This window comes from Pan paniscus, chromosome 1, assembly GCF_029289425.2.
Source record: "Pan paniscus chromosome 1, NHGRI_mPanPan1-v2.0_pri, whole genome shotgun sequence".
Classification (NCBI taxonomy): Eukaryota; Metazoa; Chordata; class Mammalia; order Primates; family Hominidae; genus Pan; species Pan paniscus.
This window is the reverse complement of record NC_073249.2, coordinates 217,752,020-217,768,772: the sequence shown is the minus strand read 5'-3', so window position 1 is coordinate 217,768,772 and position 16,753 is coordinate 217,752,020. Positions and strand designations below refer to the sequence as shown.

General features: G+C 48.8%; 2 protein-coding genes across 4 annotated transcripts in view; one reads left to right on the top strand and one right to left on the bottom strand.

The window, feature by feature from the left end:
- Positions 1 to 159: 159 nt before the first annotated feature.
- On the bottom strand, positions 160 to 14,570 carry DFFA (DNA fragmentation factor subunit alpha). The gene is made up of 6 exons (XM_003822092.5): positions 13,950 to 14,570; positions 10,808 to 10,969; positions 8,822 to 8,964; positions 5,063 to 5,252; positions 4,692 to 4,843; positions 160 to 3,335 (listed from the first exon to the last, which is right to left on the bottom strand). Exons 1-6 carry the CDS (start codon positions 14,083 to 14,085, stop codon positions 3,123 to 3,125), a joined length of 996 nt encoding a protein of 331 aa, XP_003822140.4. The 5' UTR covers positions 14,086 to 14,570; the 3' UTR covers positions 160 to 3,122.
- Positions 14,571 to 16,275: 1,705 nt separating this feature from the next.
- Positions 16,276 to 16,753, top strand: part of PEX14 (peroxisomal biogenesis factor 14) — a 156,173-nt gene continuing 155,695 nt past the window's right edge. The window contains exon 1 of one of the 3 annotated variants that reach the window (XM_003822091.5): positions 16,276 to 16,632. In XM_003822091.5, the coding sequence (XP_003822139.1) occupies positions 16,597 to 16,632 (36 nt within the window). In that variant the 5' untranslated portion in view covers positions 16,276 to 16,596. The other 2 variants (XM_003822090.5, XM_055103950.1) reach the window with 2 other exon arrangements.

The window sequence follows — 16,753 nt, the reverse complement described above, 5'->3', positions numbered from 1 at the left end:
AAGCTATAAAAAAGGAAATGTTGGGGTGAGAGCCAATGGAGGGCATTAGTAAAAGGATGCTGAGTAGAAGATCTAAGCCCTTCTTGAATCACAGGAAAAGGAAACAGTTGTTTTTGTTCTATTTAATTGTTTTCTGTATCCCCATCTTTACCCTAGGACTTATTGTGATTTTTTTTTTTTTTTTTTTTTTTTTTTTAAGACAGAGTCTCATTCTGTCACCCAGGCTGGAGCCCAGTGGCAGGATCTCAGCTCAGTGCAATCTCCACCTCCTGGGTTCAAGCGATTCTCATGTCTCAGCCTCCCGAGTAGCTGGGATTACAGGTGCCCACCATCATGCCCGGCTAATTTTTGTATTTTTAGTAGACTGGGTTTTGTCACGTTGGCCAGGCTGGTCTCAAACTCCTGACCTCAGGTGATCCATCTGCCTTGGCCTCCCAAAGTGCTGGGATTGCAGGTGTGAGACACTGCGCCCGGCCTATTGTGACATATTGTGATATTTCTCTTTTTTGTGTGACAGTGTCTCACTCTGTTGCAGGCTGGAGTACAGTGGCACAATTTCGGCTCACCTCCACCTCCACTTCCTGGATTCAAGCAATTCTCATGCCTCAGCCTCCCAAGTAACTGGGACTACAGGCGTGTACCACTACACCTGGCTAATATTTTATAATTTTAGTAGAGACGGGGTTTCACCATGTTGGCTAGGCTGGTCTCGAACTCCTGACCTCAGGTGATCCGCCCACCTCGGCCTCCCAAAATGCTGGGATTACAGGTGTGAGCCACTGCGCCCGGCCTATTGTGATATTTCTTTACTTAATAACTAGCCGATGAATCTCTTAACAGTATTCTGTTTTCCTCTAAGCATGCATAAAAAATGGTCAAATAAGTCCATGATGACTCATCACCTTTTCCCTACAAGGAGTGTACTGTAGATTACCAAACCTGCAGAAGCCGTCTGTGTGGAGACAGGAGGAGGACAAACCAGTCTTGCTCTGCTTCACACCCAGAGACCTGGAGCCACAGCATGTGGAAATTGCTTTAATGACCTTTTATACCCCCTGCTGATAAAGCAATTAGAAAACTGAAGAGTTTCACAGTGGTGAGATATAATTTCACAATACTGAATGAGATATTAGCAATGGACTCTCCGTATGTCCCTATGGTCTACAAGCTTAGTATGTATCTTTAAACAAACGAATAAAAAAATTCATTAACTGGAGAAACAAGTTTGTGGCCATAGTCAACACTCTATAATGTCACCATCTTCACCACTATCTCTGCTTAAAATTCTGCAGTACTATCTTCAGAATAAGGATAATGAATTGGAAATACGACCATTTCTTTTCATTGCCCTTGATAATTACCTTTTTTTTTAAAAAAAAAAAGTAGGGTCTTACTCTATCATCCAGGCTGGAGTATGGTGGCATGATCAGCCTTGAGCTCCTGGGCTCAAGTGATCCTCTCGCCTTAGCCTCCAGAGTAGCTAGGATTATAGTTCAGTGCCACCATGCCTGGCTAACTTAAAATTTTTTTTTGTAGAGACAGGGTCTTGCTATGTTGCCTAAGCTGACAATTACTTTATTTAAAAACTTTTTTCTCTGGCCAGGGGTGGTGGCTCACACCTGTAATCCCAGCACTTTGGGAGGCTGAGGTGGGTGGATCACCTGAGGTCAGGAGTTTGAGACCAGCCTGGCCAATGTGACAAAACCCTGTCTCTACTAAAAATACAAAAATTAGCCGGGCATGATGGCACGTGCCTGTAATCCCAGCTGCTCAGGAGGCTGAAACAGGAGAATCGCTTGAACCTGGGAGGTGGGGGTTGCAGTGAGCCGAGAATGTGCCACTGCACTCCAGACTAGGTGACAGAGTGAGACTCTGTCTCAAAAAAACAAAACTTTTTTTTTTTTTTGAGATACGGAGTCTCACTCTGTCACCCAGGCTGGAGTGCAGTGGTGCGCTCTCAGCTCACTGCAACCTCTGCCTACCGAGTAGCTGGGATTACAGGCACCCGCCATCATGCCCAGCTAATTTTTGTATTTTTAGTAGAGACGGGGTTTCACCATATTGGCCAGGTTGGTCTTGAACTCCTGACCTCATGTGATCCGCCTGCATCGGCCTCCAAAGTGCTGAGATCAAAGGTGTGAGCCACTATCGTGCCTGTCCTTTTTTTTTTTTTTTTTTTTGAGACAGAGTGTCACTCTGTCGCCCAGGCTGGAGTGCAGTGGCATAATCTCGGCTCACTGCAACTTCTGCCTCCCCAGTTCAAGCAATTCTCCTGCCTCAGCCTCCCGAGTAGCTGGGACTACAGGCTCCTGCCACCACGCCCAGCTAGTTTTTTGTACTTTTAGTAGAAACACGTTTCACTGTGTTAGCCAGGATGGTCTCGATCTCCTGACCTCGTGATCCATCCGCCTCGGCCTCCCAAAGTGCTGGGATTACAAGCGCGAGCCACCACGCTCGGCCTGGCTTTTTTTTTTTTTTAACATGTTCCATATGGGGCAGGGCTAAATGTTAGGCAGTGCGCCCATAGTCACTGCCAATTACTTTTTTTTTTTTTTTTTGAGACGGAGTCTCGCTCTGTTGCTCAGGCTGGAGTGCAGTGGCGCAATCTCAGCTCACTGCAAGCTCTGCCTCCCGGGTTCACGCCATTCTCCTGCCTCAGCCTCCCAAGTAGCTGGGATTACAGGCGCCCGCCACCATGGCTGGCTAATTTTTTTTGTATTTTTAGTAGAGACAGGGTTTCACCGTGTTAGCCAGGATGGTCTCAATCTCCTGACTTCACGATCCGCCCCCCTCGGCCTCCCAGTGCTAGGATTACAGGCGTGAGCCACCGCACCCGGCCAATCACTGCCAATTACTTTTGAACAGAGAACATCATATGTAATTAGAGGAGGCAGGATATTGTTGGTGCAGCTATGTCATTCAAAATTGGCAGAAGTCCTGAAGCTGGTGGGGCTAAAAAAAAAAATTGGTGGAACGGCATATGTTGAGACCTGGAATAGCTTCTCTGGAAGGTGCTCTAAGGCAGGGGGTAGAGTAGTACATAGGTAGTCAAATGATGAGGCTGAGGGTGTCTACCAATAACACAACGCCACAGAGCTTCCTTGGCACACTTCCCGCTGCTGCTATGTGGGATCCTGTCTGGCTCGCTTAGGATTCTGCAGGTCACCAGGTGGTGAGGCCTTGCTTGCTGAGATGCTCCGGAGAGAATGCAAGCTCTGCATCTGCTGCAGGCGCAGGGTGAGCTCCCGCTCACAGGCCTCCTGAACAGTCTCCGTCTTCTTTATGTCCCAGTTCAAGGCAACAGCCAGTGCTTCGGGGTCTTCCTTGGTAACCAACTGCAGCAAGAATAAAAACCCCTGAGAACTGGGCCTTCTGTGCGCCTCTCCTGCTGCTCTCCTGACTCTCTTTTGGGGAGTGTGATGAGGCAGTATCCGTTTATGTTACCTCTTTACGCTGAAATGCCGGGTTTCCTTTACCATTAATTGCCACGGGCTTTTTGTTTTTTGAGACGGAGTCTCGCTCTGTCACCCAGGCTGGAGTGCAGTGACACTATCTCGGCTCCCTGCAAGCTCCGCCTCCCGGGTTCACGCCATTCTCCTGCCTCAGCCCCCTGAGTAGCTGGGACTACAGGTGCCCACCACCATGCCTGGCTAAATTTTTTGTATTTTTTTTAGTAGAGACGGGGTTTCACCATGTTCCCCAGGATGGTCTCGATCTCCTGACCTCGTGATCCGCCCACCTTGGCCTCCCAAAGTGCTGGGATTATAGGCGTGAGCCACCGCGCCCAGCCTGCCATGGGCTTTTTTAAGACGGAGTTTCACTCTTGTCGCCCAGGCTGGAGTGCAGTGGCGCGATCTTAGCTCACAGCAACCTCCACCTCCTGGGTTCAAGTGATTCTCTTGCTTCAGCCTCCCACCACCATGCCAGGCTAATTTTTCTATTTTTAGTAGAGACAGGGTTTCGCCATGTTGGTCAGGCTGGTCTCGAACTCCTGACCTCAGGTGATCCACCTGCCTCGGCCTCCCAAAGTACTGGCATTAACAGGCGTAAGCCACTGTGCCCGGCCAAGCATGGGCCTTTTCTTACAACACCAACAGGAAGAAGTCCTTGGAAAGTTTACTTGGAGCAACTCTAAGGTCCTCCACCTTCAGGAAATTTAGCCAAGCTCAAGTCAACAGTTTCCTTCCCTTCTATCTACAATAGGGAGGTACTTATGACAGGGACAAGGACAATGAATCAGAAGTAGCCCCCACCCAGGCGGGTTCCCTTCCTCAAGTTTTTAGTTCCCTGGTCTCAGCCAGCAGGCGACGATCCCCTCAAGTTTGCCTTTTCCTGTGACATTGACAGACCTCAGCACGGACTATAGATCTTCTTTGACCATGGAAAGACCCAGAAGCCATCTCAGAAGATTGGGCCCTGCTATTCCTCCCTGTCAGGAACAGTCATTTCATTACCAACCTTGGACCAGAGTCTGTTTGATGATCTGAGGAAGTGTATGCATTTTTCTTTAAAGCTATTTTGATTTAGATTAATGAGATTTTTGCAAATGCCTTGGCATATAATAGGCAAACTGGCAGCTAGGATTCACAGTCTGCAGAGGTGAACAAAAGGGCCCACACACCTCTGCATGATACTACTACATCCCAGGGCATGTCCCCCTCTGTAGCTCAGTGACCCTGGTTTCCGCCCACCTCCAAATCCTGACTAGATAAGCTCAGCTCTGGAGCCGGCTTCTCCCTCAGTGCAGTAAGGATGTGGCTCGCCAGCGCAACGTCCGAGGAGGTCTCTCTGCTGATACCCGTGTCTACTGCATCCACCTCCTCACCAAAGGCAGCTTTGCACTCTGCAAAGGAGACACAAGACAGAGATCAGATGTGGTGTGACCACACAGCCACATGACCAACTCGCCAGAATAACTGGCCGGGCAAGAGAGAAACGTGCCCGTCCCGCATCCCAGCAGCCGCGGCTTCAGTGGCCCTGGCTACATCACAAATAGTGTCCTCCCGAGGGACGCCTCTGTCAGCCCTGAATTCTGAGTGACTCTGCCTGCAGAGAGTCCTACCTTCCTGCTTTGACAAGAGGCTGCCCTCTTTCTCCAAAGCCTGGAGGTACAGCTGCAGGAGCTGCTTGGACTGACGCACTTCCTCTCTTTGGTCAAGCACCTGTTGGAGTGTGTGCTGCAGCCGCTGGACGGTGGCACAACTCTGACGTAGTTCCTGAGCCAGGTCTGAGCAGGGAGCGTCAACAAGCACCTAACAAACAAACACAGACGCTTAGAAATCTACAGGAACTTTCTGACTTTCTTTTTTTTTTGAGATGGAGTCTGCTCTGTTGCCCAGGCTGGAGTGCGATGGTGTGATCTCGGCTCACTGCAACCTCCGCCTCCTGGGTTCAAGCAATTTTCCTGCCTCAGCCTCCCTAGTAGCTGGGATTACAGGCATGTGCCACCAAGCCCAGCTAATTTTTGTATTTGTAGTAGAGACGGGGTTTTGTCATGTTGGCCAGGCTGGTCTTGAACTCCTGACCTCAGGTGATCCACCCGCCTTGGCCTCCCAAAGTGCTGGGATTACAGGTGTGAGCCACCACGCCCGGCCTACAAGGACTTTCTAAACACAGTGTTCTACCTCTCAAATACATCCGTTTCAGAACTCAATGCATCCATTTCCCAAAGTTACCTACTATGATAGTTGGCAGACAGTCAAGAGAAAAGCATGTAATTTTTCTAATTTTTTTTTTTTTTTGAGACAGAGTCTCACTCTGTCACCCAGGCTGGAGTGCAGTGGCGCGATCTCGGCCCACTGCAAGCTCCGCCTCCTGGGTTCACGCCATTCTCCTGCCTCAGCCTCCTGAGCAGCTGGTACTACAGGCGCCTGCCACCATGCTTGGCTAATTTTTTGTATTTTTAGTAGAGACGGGGTTTCACCGTGTTAGCCAGGATGGTCTCGATCTCCTGATCTTGTGATCCGCCCGCCTTGGCCTCCCAAAGTGCTGGGATTACAGGTGTGAGCCACCGCGCCCGGCCAATTTTTCTAATTTTCTTCTAGTGTTAAATTTGGGAAGAAGGGTCAGGTGTAGTGGCTTACACCTATAATCCCAGCACTCTGGGAGACTGAGGCAGGAGGACTGCTTGAGCTCAGGAGTTTAAGACCAGCCTGGGCAACATGGTGAAACCCTGTCTTTACCAAAAATATAAAAATTCACCAGGCATGGTGGAGTACGCCTGTGGTCCCAGCTACTTGGAAGGCTGAGGTGGGAGGATCGCTTGAGCCCAGCAGGCAGATGGTGCAGTGAGCTGAGATTGCACTACTGCACTCCAGCCTGGGTGACAGAGCTAGACCCTGTCTCAAACCAAACCAAACCAAAACAAAACACACCAAGAAATCATTTCCTCAAAGAGGCCTTCCTCCGTGTTCCAAGCTAGAGTAGCCTCCATCACTCTCTGCATACCACTGTCTGATATGCTTTCCTGTTGCTTTCTGCCTCCCTTCATCAGAATACAAGTACCGTTAGAGCAGAGACTGTGTCTGGCTTGTTCGCCACTGCACACCCATGCATAGAACCATGCCAGGCACAGGATGGGGCTCAATAAATATTTTTTGGGTCAAGCACAGAGGCTCATATCAATAATCCCAGCACTTTGGGAGGCCAGGGTGGGAGGACTGCCTGAGCCCAGGAGTTCAAGACCAGCCTAGGCAACCTGTGAAGACCTCCTCTCTATAAAACATTAATTAATTAATTTTTTTTGAGACTGAGTCTTGCTCTGTCGCCAGGCTGGAGTGCAATGACGTGATCTCGGCTCACCGCAACCTCCGCCTCCTGGGTTCAAGCTATTCTCCTGCCTCAGCCTCCTGAGTAGCTGGGACTACAGGCACACGCCATCACACCCAGCTAATTTTTGTAATTTTTTTGTTTTTTGAGACAGAGTCTTGCTCTGTCTCCCAGGCTAAAATGCAGTGGCGTGATCTCTGCTCACTGCTACCTTCCCCTCCTGGGTCAAGTGATTCTCCTGCCTCAGCCTCCTGAGTAGCTGGGATTACAGGCGCTTGCCGCCATGCCTGGCTAATTTTTATATTTTTAGTAGAGACGGGATTTCACCATCTTGGCCAAGCTGGTCTTGAACTCCTGACCTTGTGATCCACCCTCCTCGGCCTCCCAAAGTGCTGGGATTACAGGCGTTAAGCCACCGTGCCCGGCTGTATTTTTAGTAAAGATGGGGTTTCACCATGTTTGCCAGGATGGTCTTGATCTCTTGACATCGTGATCTGCCCGCCCTGGCCTCCCAAAGTTCTAGGATTATAGGTGTGAGCCACCGCGCCTGGCTTTATTTATTTATTTATTTATTTTTGAGACGGGGTCTTGCTCTGTTGCCCAGGTTGGTGTGGTATAGTCATGGCTCACTGAAGCCTTGACCACCTGGGCTCAAGTGATCCTTCCGCCTCAGTTTCCTGAGTAGCTGGAACTACAAGCACACGCCACCACACCTAGCTAATTTTTGTAGAGATAGGGTTTTACCACATCAAACTCCTGAACTCAGGCAATCTGCTCACCTTGGCCTCCCAAAGTGCTAGGATTACAGGTATGAGCCACTGCACCTGGCCTACAAAAATTAAAAAAAAAAAAGAAAAAAAGAAAAAGAAAAAATAGCGCAGTGTGGTGGTGCAAACCTACAGTCTCAGCTACCTGAGAGGTTGAGGTGGGAGGATGGCTTGAGCCCAGGAGGTCGAGGATGCAGTGAGCTATGATCATGCCACTGCACTGGGTGACAAAGCAAGACCCTGTCTCAAAGAGAAATTTTCTTTGAATGAAAACATACTGTTTTTATCCCAATCTTTTTTTTCTTTTGGAGATGGAGTCTCTCTCTGTCACCCAGGCTGGAGTGCAGTGGTGCGATCTCGGCTCACTGCAAGCTCCACCTCCTGGGTTCAGGCGATTCTTCTGCCTCAGCCTCCCGAGTAGCTGGGACTACAGGTGCACACCACCACGCCCGGCTAATTTTTTGTATTTTTAGTAGAGATGGGGTTTTACCGTGTTAGCCAGGATGGTCTCGATCTCCTGACCTTGTGATCTGCCCGCCTCGGCCTCCCAAAGTGCTGAGATTACAGGCGTGAGCCACTGCACCTGGCCTATCCCAATCTTACTAGAGAGAAAACACAAGGAGAGAAGCTAAGCTACTGGCTCAAAGTCGTGGTGACAGCGCTGGGATGTGAAGCCAGCTACTCCAACGCTGCATTCTCTAGCAGGGCATCCCTGACCCCAGCGTCCACCTAACTAGGTTTAGGGTGGATCCCAGGCATTTGTATTAAAAAAAAAATCTGGCTGGGCGCGGTGGCTCACGCGTATAATCTCAGCACTTTGGGAGGCCGAGGCGGGTGGATCACTGGAGCTCAGGAGCAGCCTGGCCAACATGATGAAACGCTGTCTCTACTAAAAATACCAAAATTAGCCAGGCGTGTTGGTGTGCACCTGTAATTCCAGCTACCTGGGACGCTGAGGCAGGAGAATTGCTTGAACCCGGGAGGTGGAGACTGCAGTGAGCTGAGATTGCACCACTGCACTCCAGCCTGGGCGACAGAGTAAGACTGTGTCTCAAAAAAAAAAAAAAAAAAAAAAATCCACAGGTAATTCTGCTTCGTGACGAGGGTTGAAAAATTACTCTAGGTGAGAATGAGAAGATGAAAAATCTTAGTTGTAATTTAAGAATTATTTAAAAATTAAGATTAAAACAAAGAAATTGCTATGGCAAGTATGGAAGCTAAGAAGGTGCTGGGGCGGGGGGCAGAGGCCGGGTGAACATTGTCGCAGGTTGTGCAGGAGGCTTTACCTGGAGGCCCTCCTCTGATAGGAGGATGATGCTGGACAGATCTGCTTTCAGCTGCCCGGCCACATTCTTCCACTTCAACCCTGCCCCGCTGTCTGTTTCATCTACATCAAAGGACTCTTGGGAAATCCAAGCTGTACCTCCATCTGACACATAGGAGAAAATGCCAGTCACAGAACAACCTGAAGTGCTGTTTTCACCTCCTCCCCCAGCACACACAGACCTCTTGAGGATCTAGACTAATTTCAATGGGAAAGAAGCATCTTATCTCAAGGATTCACAGGAGGGCCAATATCCATCCAGGACCTTGATTTTCCCTCTTCTTTCATTTTTTTTTTTTTTTTTGAGACAGAGTCTCACTCTGTTGCCCAGGCTGGAGTGCAGTGGCACGATCTTGGCTCACTGCAACCTCCACTGCCCGAGTTCAAGCGATTCTCCTGCCTCAGACTTGCGAGTAGCTGGGATTACAGGTGCCCACCACCATGACCAGCTAATTTTGGTATTTTTAGTAGAGATGGGCTTTCACCATGTTGGCCAGGCTGGTCTCAAACTCCTGACTTCAAGTGATCTGCCCGCCTCGGTCTCCCAAAGTGCTGGGATTACAGGCATAAGCCACCGTGCCTGATCCTCTTTCATCTTTATCTCTGTGTGCAACGGCTCTGTATTCTTCCATAGAAAGAAGCCATTTAAACCCAATGTGTGGTCACACCTACAAGGAATCCAATCACACTTCCCTTTCTGGTTTCTGTGTGTCCAGGTGTGTCCTGTTTTTTATACGAAAACAGTCATTTGTGCCAGCATTTCTCTGTGCTTGGGGATTGGTCCCTTCTTTAACTGGGGGAGCTGTAGCCATCGATTGCTGTCCCTTAGGCCTGAGCGCAAAGGTGGCTGGTAGGGCCACTGCTGTAGGATGACTTCCTCAATTTTGTGGCACACTTCAGGACACTTTTTTTTAAGTCCCTCCCTAAAACTAATCCCCTCTCAAGACACTTCTTGATCCTTGGTCACCAATGTTAGTCCCCTTTCTATCTCCTGTGATGATGATGATGGCAGGGACAGGTAACATTTATTGAGTTCTTAACTATGTGCCAGGTAAGATCTAAACGCTTCTTATCAGTGGTTCTCAAGTGGGAGCAATTTTGCCCCCCAGGAGACATCTGACAATATCTGGAGTCATTTATTCTTGGTTATCACAGTGGTGGGGGGAGGTTCGTAACATCTAGGATGCTACTAAATGTCCTATCATACACAAAGCATCCTCTTCACAACTCCAGCCCCAAATGTCAGCAGTGTCATTGAGAAACCCTGGTTTGATATGTACTATATTATCTTTACAACAATCTTAGGGGACAGGTTCTATAATTATTATGTCAACAAGGCACTGAGAAGTTATGTAATTTGCACAAGGTCACCTGGTTAGTAAATGGTAGAGCCAGGATCCAGACCTCAACAGCTGGACTGCAGCCTGCAGCACTGAGCTCCCTGCCAGGCTGCATTTCAGTTGCTGTCTGTCCATGAGTTAGTTGAGAATGGGGCCCATGTCTCATTCATCTATTTTTTTTTTTTTTTGAGACAGAGTCTCGTTCTGTCGCCCAGGCTGGAGTGCAGTGGCACAATCTCAGCTCACTGCAACCTCCACCTCCCAGGTTCAAGCAATTCTCCCGCCTCAGCCTCCCAAGTATCTGGGATTACAGGTGCCTGCCACCATGCTCAGCTAGTTTTTGTATTTTCAGTAGAGATGGACTTTTGCCATGTTGGCCAGGCTGGTCTCAAACTCCTGAGCTCAGGTGATCTGCCCACCGTGCCTGGCCTCATTCATCTTTATCCCCAGGACTCAGCACCATGTCTGGCACATAGAAAGTGCTCAGTAAATATCTGTTGAACAAATGCTTAAAAAGCCAGACAAATGGCAATTGTCTGTGCAGTGAAAGTAATCATGATGGATGCTGTACTGCATAGGCCGTTTTATATATGGCTAGAGTTTCTTACCTGAATTGTTGTATGCCCATTTCTCATTACTAGCCAATGCCACAAACTTAGTATTGGAAGGTAGACACAGAAAGTAATCGTCATCATCCACTATGGTGCCATCCTCTGCCAGGACCAGGGTGACTGGTGTCAGGGACTTATCAATGGCCAGAATGTCACAGGCTGAAAAGAATAAAATATTTGGCAAATGACAAATAACCGTAAGGAAATTACATCTATCCCTGCATCTCAAGTATGTATGGCTCCAGAGCTGAGCAGAACTCCTGGTAGGTAATAACTAGAATCACAATCATCACTTCTAGCACTACCAGAACACTCATCACGTGCCTGATTCTGTTCTAAGTGTTCTTTTCTTTTTTTCTGTAGCAGGGTCTCACTCTGTTACCCAGGCTGCAGTGCAGTAGCGCGATCTCGGCTCACTGAAACCTCTGCCTCCCAGGTTCAAGTGATTTTCCTGCCTCAGCCTCCCGAGTAGTTGGGATTATAGGCGTGCACCACCATGTCCGGCTAATTTTTGTATTTTTAGTAGAGATGTGGTTTCACCATGTTGACCAGGCTGGTCTCGAACTCCTGACCTCATGATCCACCCGCCTTGGCCTCCCAAAGTGCTGGGATTAGAGGCATGAGCCACTGTGCTCAGCCCTAAGTGCTTTTCTTTCTTTCTTTTTTTTTTTTTTTTGAGACAGGCTGGAGTGCAGTAGTACAATCTTGGTTCACAGCAACCTCCGCCTCCCGGGTTCAAGCAACTCTCTGCCTTAGTCTCCCGAGTAGCTGGGACTACAGGCACCGGCCACCGTGCCTGGCTAATTTTTGTATTTTTAGTAGAGACGGGGTTTCACCATCTTGGCCAGTCTGGTCTGGAACTCCTGACCTAATGATCTACCTGCCTCGGCCTCCCAAAATGCTAGGATTACAGGCATGAGCAACCGCGCCTGGCCTAAGTGCTTTTCATATACAGTATTTAATCTCATAATAATCCTGTAAAGTAGGTACTTTTATTAGTTCTGTTTTATAGATGATGAACCCAAGGCTCAGAGAGGTTAAGTAACTTGTCTAAGATCACACAGTAAGTGGCAAAGCTGGGATTTAAACCCACAGAGTCTGGCTCCTGAAAGTATGTTTACTCCAGCTACTCCACTCATGTATGGTAGGCATTTGAGTTTTTACTGGAGTGAACAACCAATCAAAGTCTAGTTTGATTCCTTGCAAACAAGCAGTCTCTCATTCATTTATTCAGTTTTCCTCTTTTTTTTTTTTTTTTTTGAGACGGAGTCTCACTCTGTCGCCCAGGCTGGAGTGCCCAGGCGCTATCTGGGCTCACTGCAAGCTCCGCCCCCCGGGTTCACGCCATTCTCCTGCCTCAGCCTCCTGAGTAGCTGGGATTACAGGCGCCCACCACCACGCCCGGCTAATTTTTTTGTATTTTTAGTAGAGACGGGGTTTCACCATGTTAGCCAGGATGGTCTCGATCTCCTGACCTCGTGATCCGCCCACCTCGGCCTCCCAAAGTGCTGGGATTACAGGTGTGAGCCACCGCACCCGGCCCTCAGTTGTCCTCTTAAATTCTCCTACGTGTAAAAATGTCAAAAAATACACCAAAAAGGCCAGGCGCGGTGGCTCACGTCTGTAATCCCAGCACTTTGGGAGGCCGAGGCGGGTGGATCACAAAGCAGGCAATCGAGACCATCCTGGCTAACATGGTGAAAACCCGTCTCTGCTAAAAAATACAAAAAATTAGATGGGCGTGGTGGTGGGCGCCTGTAGTCCCAGCTACTCGGGAGGCTGAGGCAGGAGAATGGAGTGAACCCGGGAGGCGGAGCTTGCAGTGAGCCGAGATAGCGCCACTGCACTCCAGCCTGGGTGACAGAGTGACACTCCGTCTCAAAAAAAAAAAAAAAGAAAGAAAATGCTTTTTGTTCTTTACAGTATCTTCCTTAGCAGCTTCTTTTCTAACCTATGGGAAAGTATAAAAGAAGTGTAAGCTTCTATCAGTAGCTTTTCATATCATTATCATTGGCGGAGAGGCTTTCTCCAGGACAGGTCTGTACTATTCCATTTAGTGATAGCAATGCTTCAAATACTAACGGGACTGGAGTGATCAGAAATAGCCAAGAGACTACAAATATCCTTCAGCGGTGTTGTCTACCACCCAATAGAACAGCAAGGCATGTATGCGCTGGACTGCAGAGAACACCAGCCTCTGTGCCACGCACATCCAGCCACGGCACTGAAGGGGAATTAGAAGTAAAGTAATCTAATGTCAGGAAAAAAATACATAAATGCTTATATGCAAAATCCATGTTACCAAAGCATTTATAATGCTTTGGCTGTTCATGGGTCTCTGAAAATTTCCATATGATTTCTGTTGGTGACTGAGAGGAAGCAACTGTGCCCTCTGACACACACTGTGACTACATGCCTGGGGCTGGCTCACACATGTAACCTGTAAAACTTCTTTGGGTAAGCGATTTGTTGCTACTGGCTAATAAGACTTGTAAGTCACTTAAATATATCATCTTATTTGAGAGAACCAACAACCCATTGAAGCAGGGCTATAAATATTATACCCAATTTGCTGATGAGAAAACTGAGGGTTGAGAGCTGGTTAAGTGCAAGGCCAAGCAGCTGGTAAAGGTATGGGGCCGGGCTCGGAACTTCCGTCGGCTCCGTCACTTACAACTCACGTTCCTTGTCTGGACCTCCAGAAATGGTCAGTAGCAGCTCCCTCTTTCCTGCATAGGTTCCTGCCAGAGCGGACGGTGGAAACCCCTCCCCACACCGCCGTGGGCTCAGCTGGGGGTGCTTGTACCATCTGAGTGTGGCGGAGTGGCAGGAACCCAGTGGGGTCCGTTTGGTCCAACATCGAAGTGATTTCAGGCAAGAGACCTAAGCCGAGTCTGGCTTAATTTGCACATTGCTTCCTGACTGTCTTCCCACCACCGTGGAGTCTCACACGAGATTAATTACGCTCAAGCGCCTTAAATCTGTAAATCGCTATGCCCACTCGGACCGTTTCTGTCCCAAGCCTCCACCCGAGATACAAGAATCCCCAAGTCGCCTCTCCTGACCCCGCCTCGCCCCCGCCGGACGTCCTCACCCGGCCCTGGCTCCCCCACACCCTCGCCCGGGGTCCCGAGCCAACCCTTTCTCCTCAGGTCTTCGAGGCAGGAGGCGGCCACGCCGTGCTGTTCGCGGCTGTAGTTGCGGCGCAGCAGACACGGCTTTAGAGTCCGGCTCTCGCCAGATTCTGGTACCCCGGCGTCCCCGGTCACCTCCATCCTCTACAAGGTGGGACCTGCCCAGCTTCGAGAAGTCGCGGGAGGCCGGAGCGGCGGTCCTTCTACTCGACCCCCTTCCGCAGCCTGCCGGGAGATGTAGTTCGTTCCGCAGCAAATCACACGTGAGACCAGGGCACGCCGGGAGATGTAGTTCTAGTTGCCGCTAATCACGTGTGGCGTCGAAGCATGCCGGAAACTGTAGTCTCTGGGTTTAAAGCCGCTTTCGTTCTATCGCGCGATTCAGCCTAGGAGTTGTTTTTACCTTTTAGGAGCTGCATTCGCGCGTTCAAATATAAGGCCAATAGAGACTTATTTTGCATGACGATGCACACGCATGTATACTGTATTGAATTTTTAGAGCATTCCTATTCGCATATGAGATGCATAATGCTAATACAGACACCCGCCATGTTTCCACCCATTCTATTTCCTGCTTCAACTGTGCAAATTAGTTTGGGGTCTCAGAACAAAACGCTTAAATAAATATAGTAAGCATTAAAGTCTCAAATGCATCGGAGAGGAAAGGGGAAATGCGACTCGGCACTGTTGGAGATTGTTCAGATGCCTCTTGACAACATATTCATCTTTGTTTTAATACTGCTACTATGGAAAAGTTTGTTTTTTTCCTCCTGAAAAATAAACATCTAAGATTAAAAGAATAGTAATAAAAATGATCAAAAAGTTCCTCTCTTAAAAGAGGGCATTTTATGTAAACTAGAAGTAATTATCTGCTCATATTTATTCATTCGGGGGACACTTTCCTTCCTTGTTTCTTTTTTCTTTTTTTGAGACAGCGTTTCGCTCTGTCTCCCAGGCTGGAGTGCAGTGGCGTGATGATGACTCACTGCAGTTTTGATCTCCTGGGCTCAAGCAATCCTCCCACCTCATATTTTGTTTATAAAAACGTGGGCAAGGGCCCCGGGGGCGGTGGCTCACCCCTGTAATCTCAGCACTTTAGGAGGCCGAGGCGGACAGATGATCTGAGGTCAGTAGTTTGAGACCAGCCTGGCCAACATGGTGAAACCCTATCTCTACTAAAAATACAAAAATTAGCCGGGCGTGATGGCGCACGCCTGTAGTCCCAGCTACTTGGGAGGCTGAGGCAGGTGAATCGCTTGAACCCGGGAGGCGGAGGTTGCAGTCGGCCCAGATCGCACCATTGCACTCCAGCCTGGGCGTCAGGAGCAAGACTTCGTCTCAAGCAAAAACAAAAACAAAAGCAAAAACAAACAAAAAAAAAACGTGGGAGAGGAAATTGGATATTATCTCAAGAAAAGTTTAGACATTTAAAACAGCGTTTAGTAGGAGGAATTATTCATTAAGTCATCCCTTTTAAGCAGTCTATATTGATCAAAACACAACTATAATAGGAGCTGGCGGTTAACTCTAATGTATGTATCCTTTTTCATATAATTTCATTTTTTATTTTCTTATCTTATTTTTAGACAAGTTCTCGCTCTGTCGCCCAGGCTGGAGTGCAGTGGCATAATCATAGTTCACTGCAGCCTCAACCTCCTGGGCTCAAGGGATCCTCCTGCCTTGGCCTCCTAAAGTGTTGGGATTACAGGTGTGAGCCACTGCTCCCGTCCAATATTTAATTTAAAATCTAACAATTAAAAAAAATCTAACAATTCAACCAGTGTAAAATAATGACGTTTTGTAGAAGCCTCTTCTCTTCAAAATGCCCCCTTTTATGTTCTCCCAATAGACCTGCACACTTATCCGAGTCCTATCCCCATAATACTGTAATTGTATGTGTGTTTGGCCTGGGCGTGGGAGTAGGGATTGAGTCTTGAATGTTTTTATTTCAAGGCCTACCAAAGTCCCTAGCATATAGTAGGTACTCAATGAATGGAACTGAACTGATGTCTAAAAATTAATTTCCAAGTTTCTTCGCATTCATCCATTGGCAAGTCCCTAAATGTGCCCATGGCACTGTGGGGATGGGCAGAGATTAACTCAATAAGAATAATATGGGCCGGGCGCAGTGGCTCACTTCTGTAATCCCAACACTTTGGGAGGCCGAGGTGGGCAGATCACCTGAGGTCGGGAGTTCGAGAGCAGCCTGACCAACATGGAGAAACTCCATCTCTACTAAAAATACAATGTAAGCCGGGCATGGTGGCGCATGCCTGCAATCCCAGCTACTCGGGAGGCTGAGGCAGGAGAATCGCTTGAAACCGGGAGGCTGAGGTTGCGGTGAGCCGATATCGCGCCATTGCACTCCAGCCTAGGCAACAAGTGCGAAACTCCGTCTCAAAAAAAAAAAAAAACCAGAATAATACACATATAACAACGCAAAGAAGATATAGACTTGGGATCTTCCTGGAAAGCAGAGTCTTAACGGAAACTATGCAAGGTGACCCGGACACCCGGGCTCCACCCCTCTGCCCCAGTTCCCTACATCGACAGGCTCTGTTCCGGCTACCTTAGTCTGGGCGGGAGGGCGAGAGCGAGGGCGCCTGGGAGAAACCTCGCCCAGCGGCGGTTGATTAGTCAGGCCTCAGAAAGATGGCGTCCTCGGAGCAGGCAGAGCAGCCGAGCCAGGTAAGGGGAGTGGGACTGCCCCGCTGTGCGGCGGAGACCCCCGGCTGGAGGGGGCGCTCAGCATACGGCTGGGAGCCGGGTAGGGACCCCGAGTCTCCGAAGCTGGGGACCCCGACCTCTT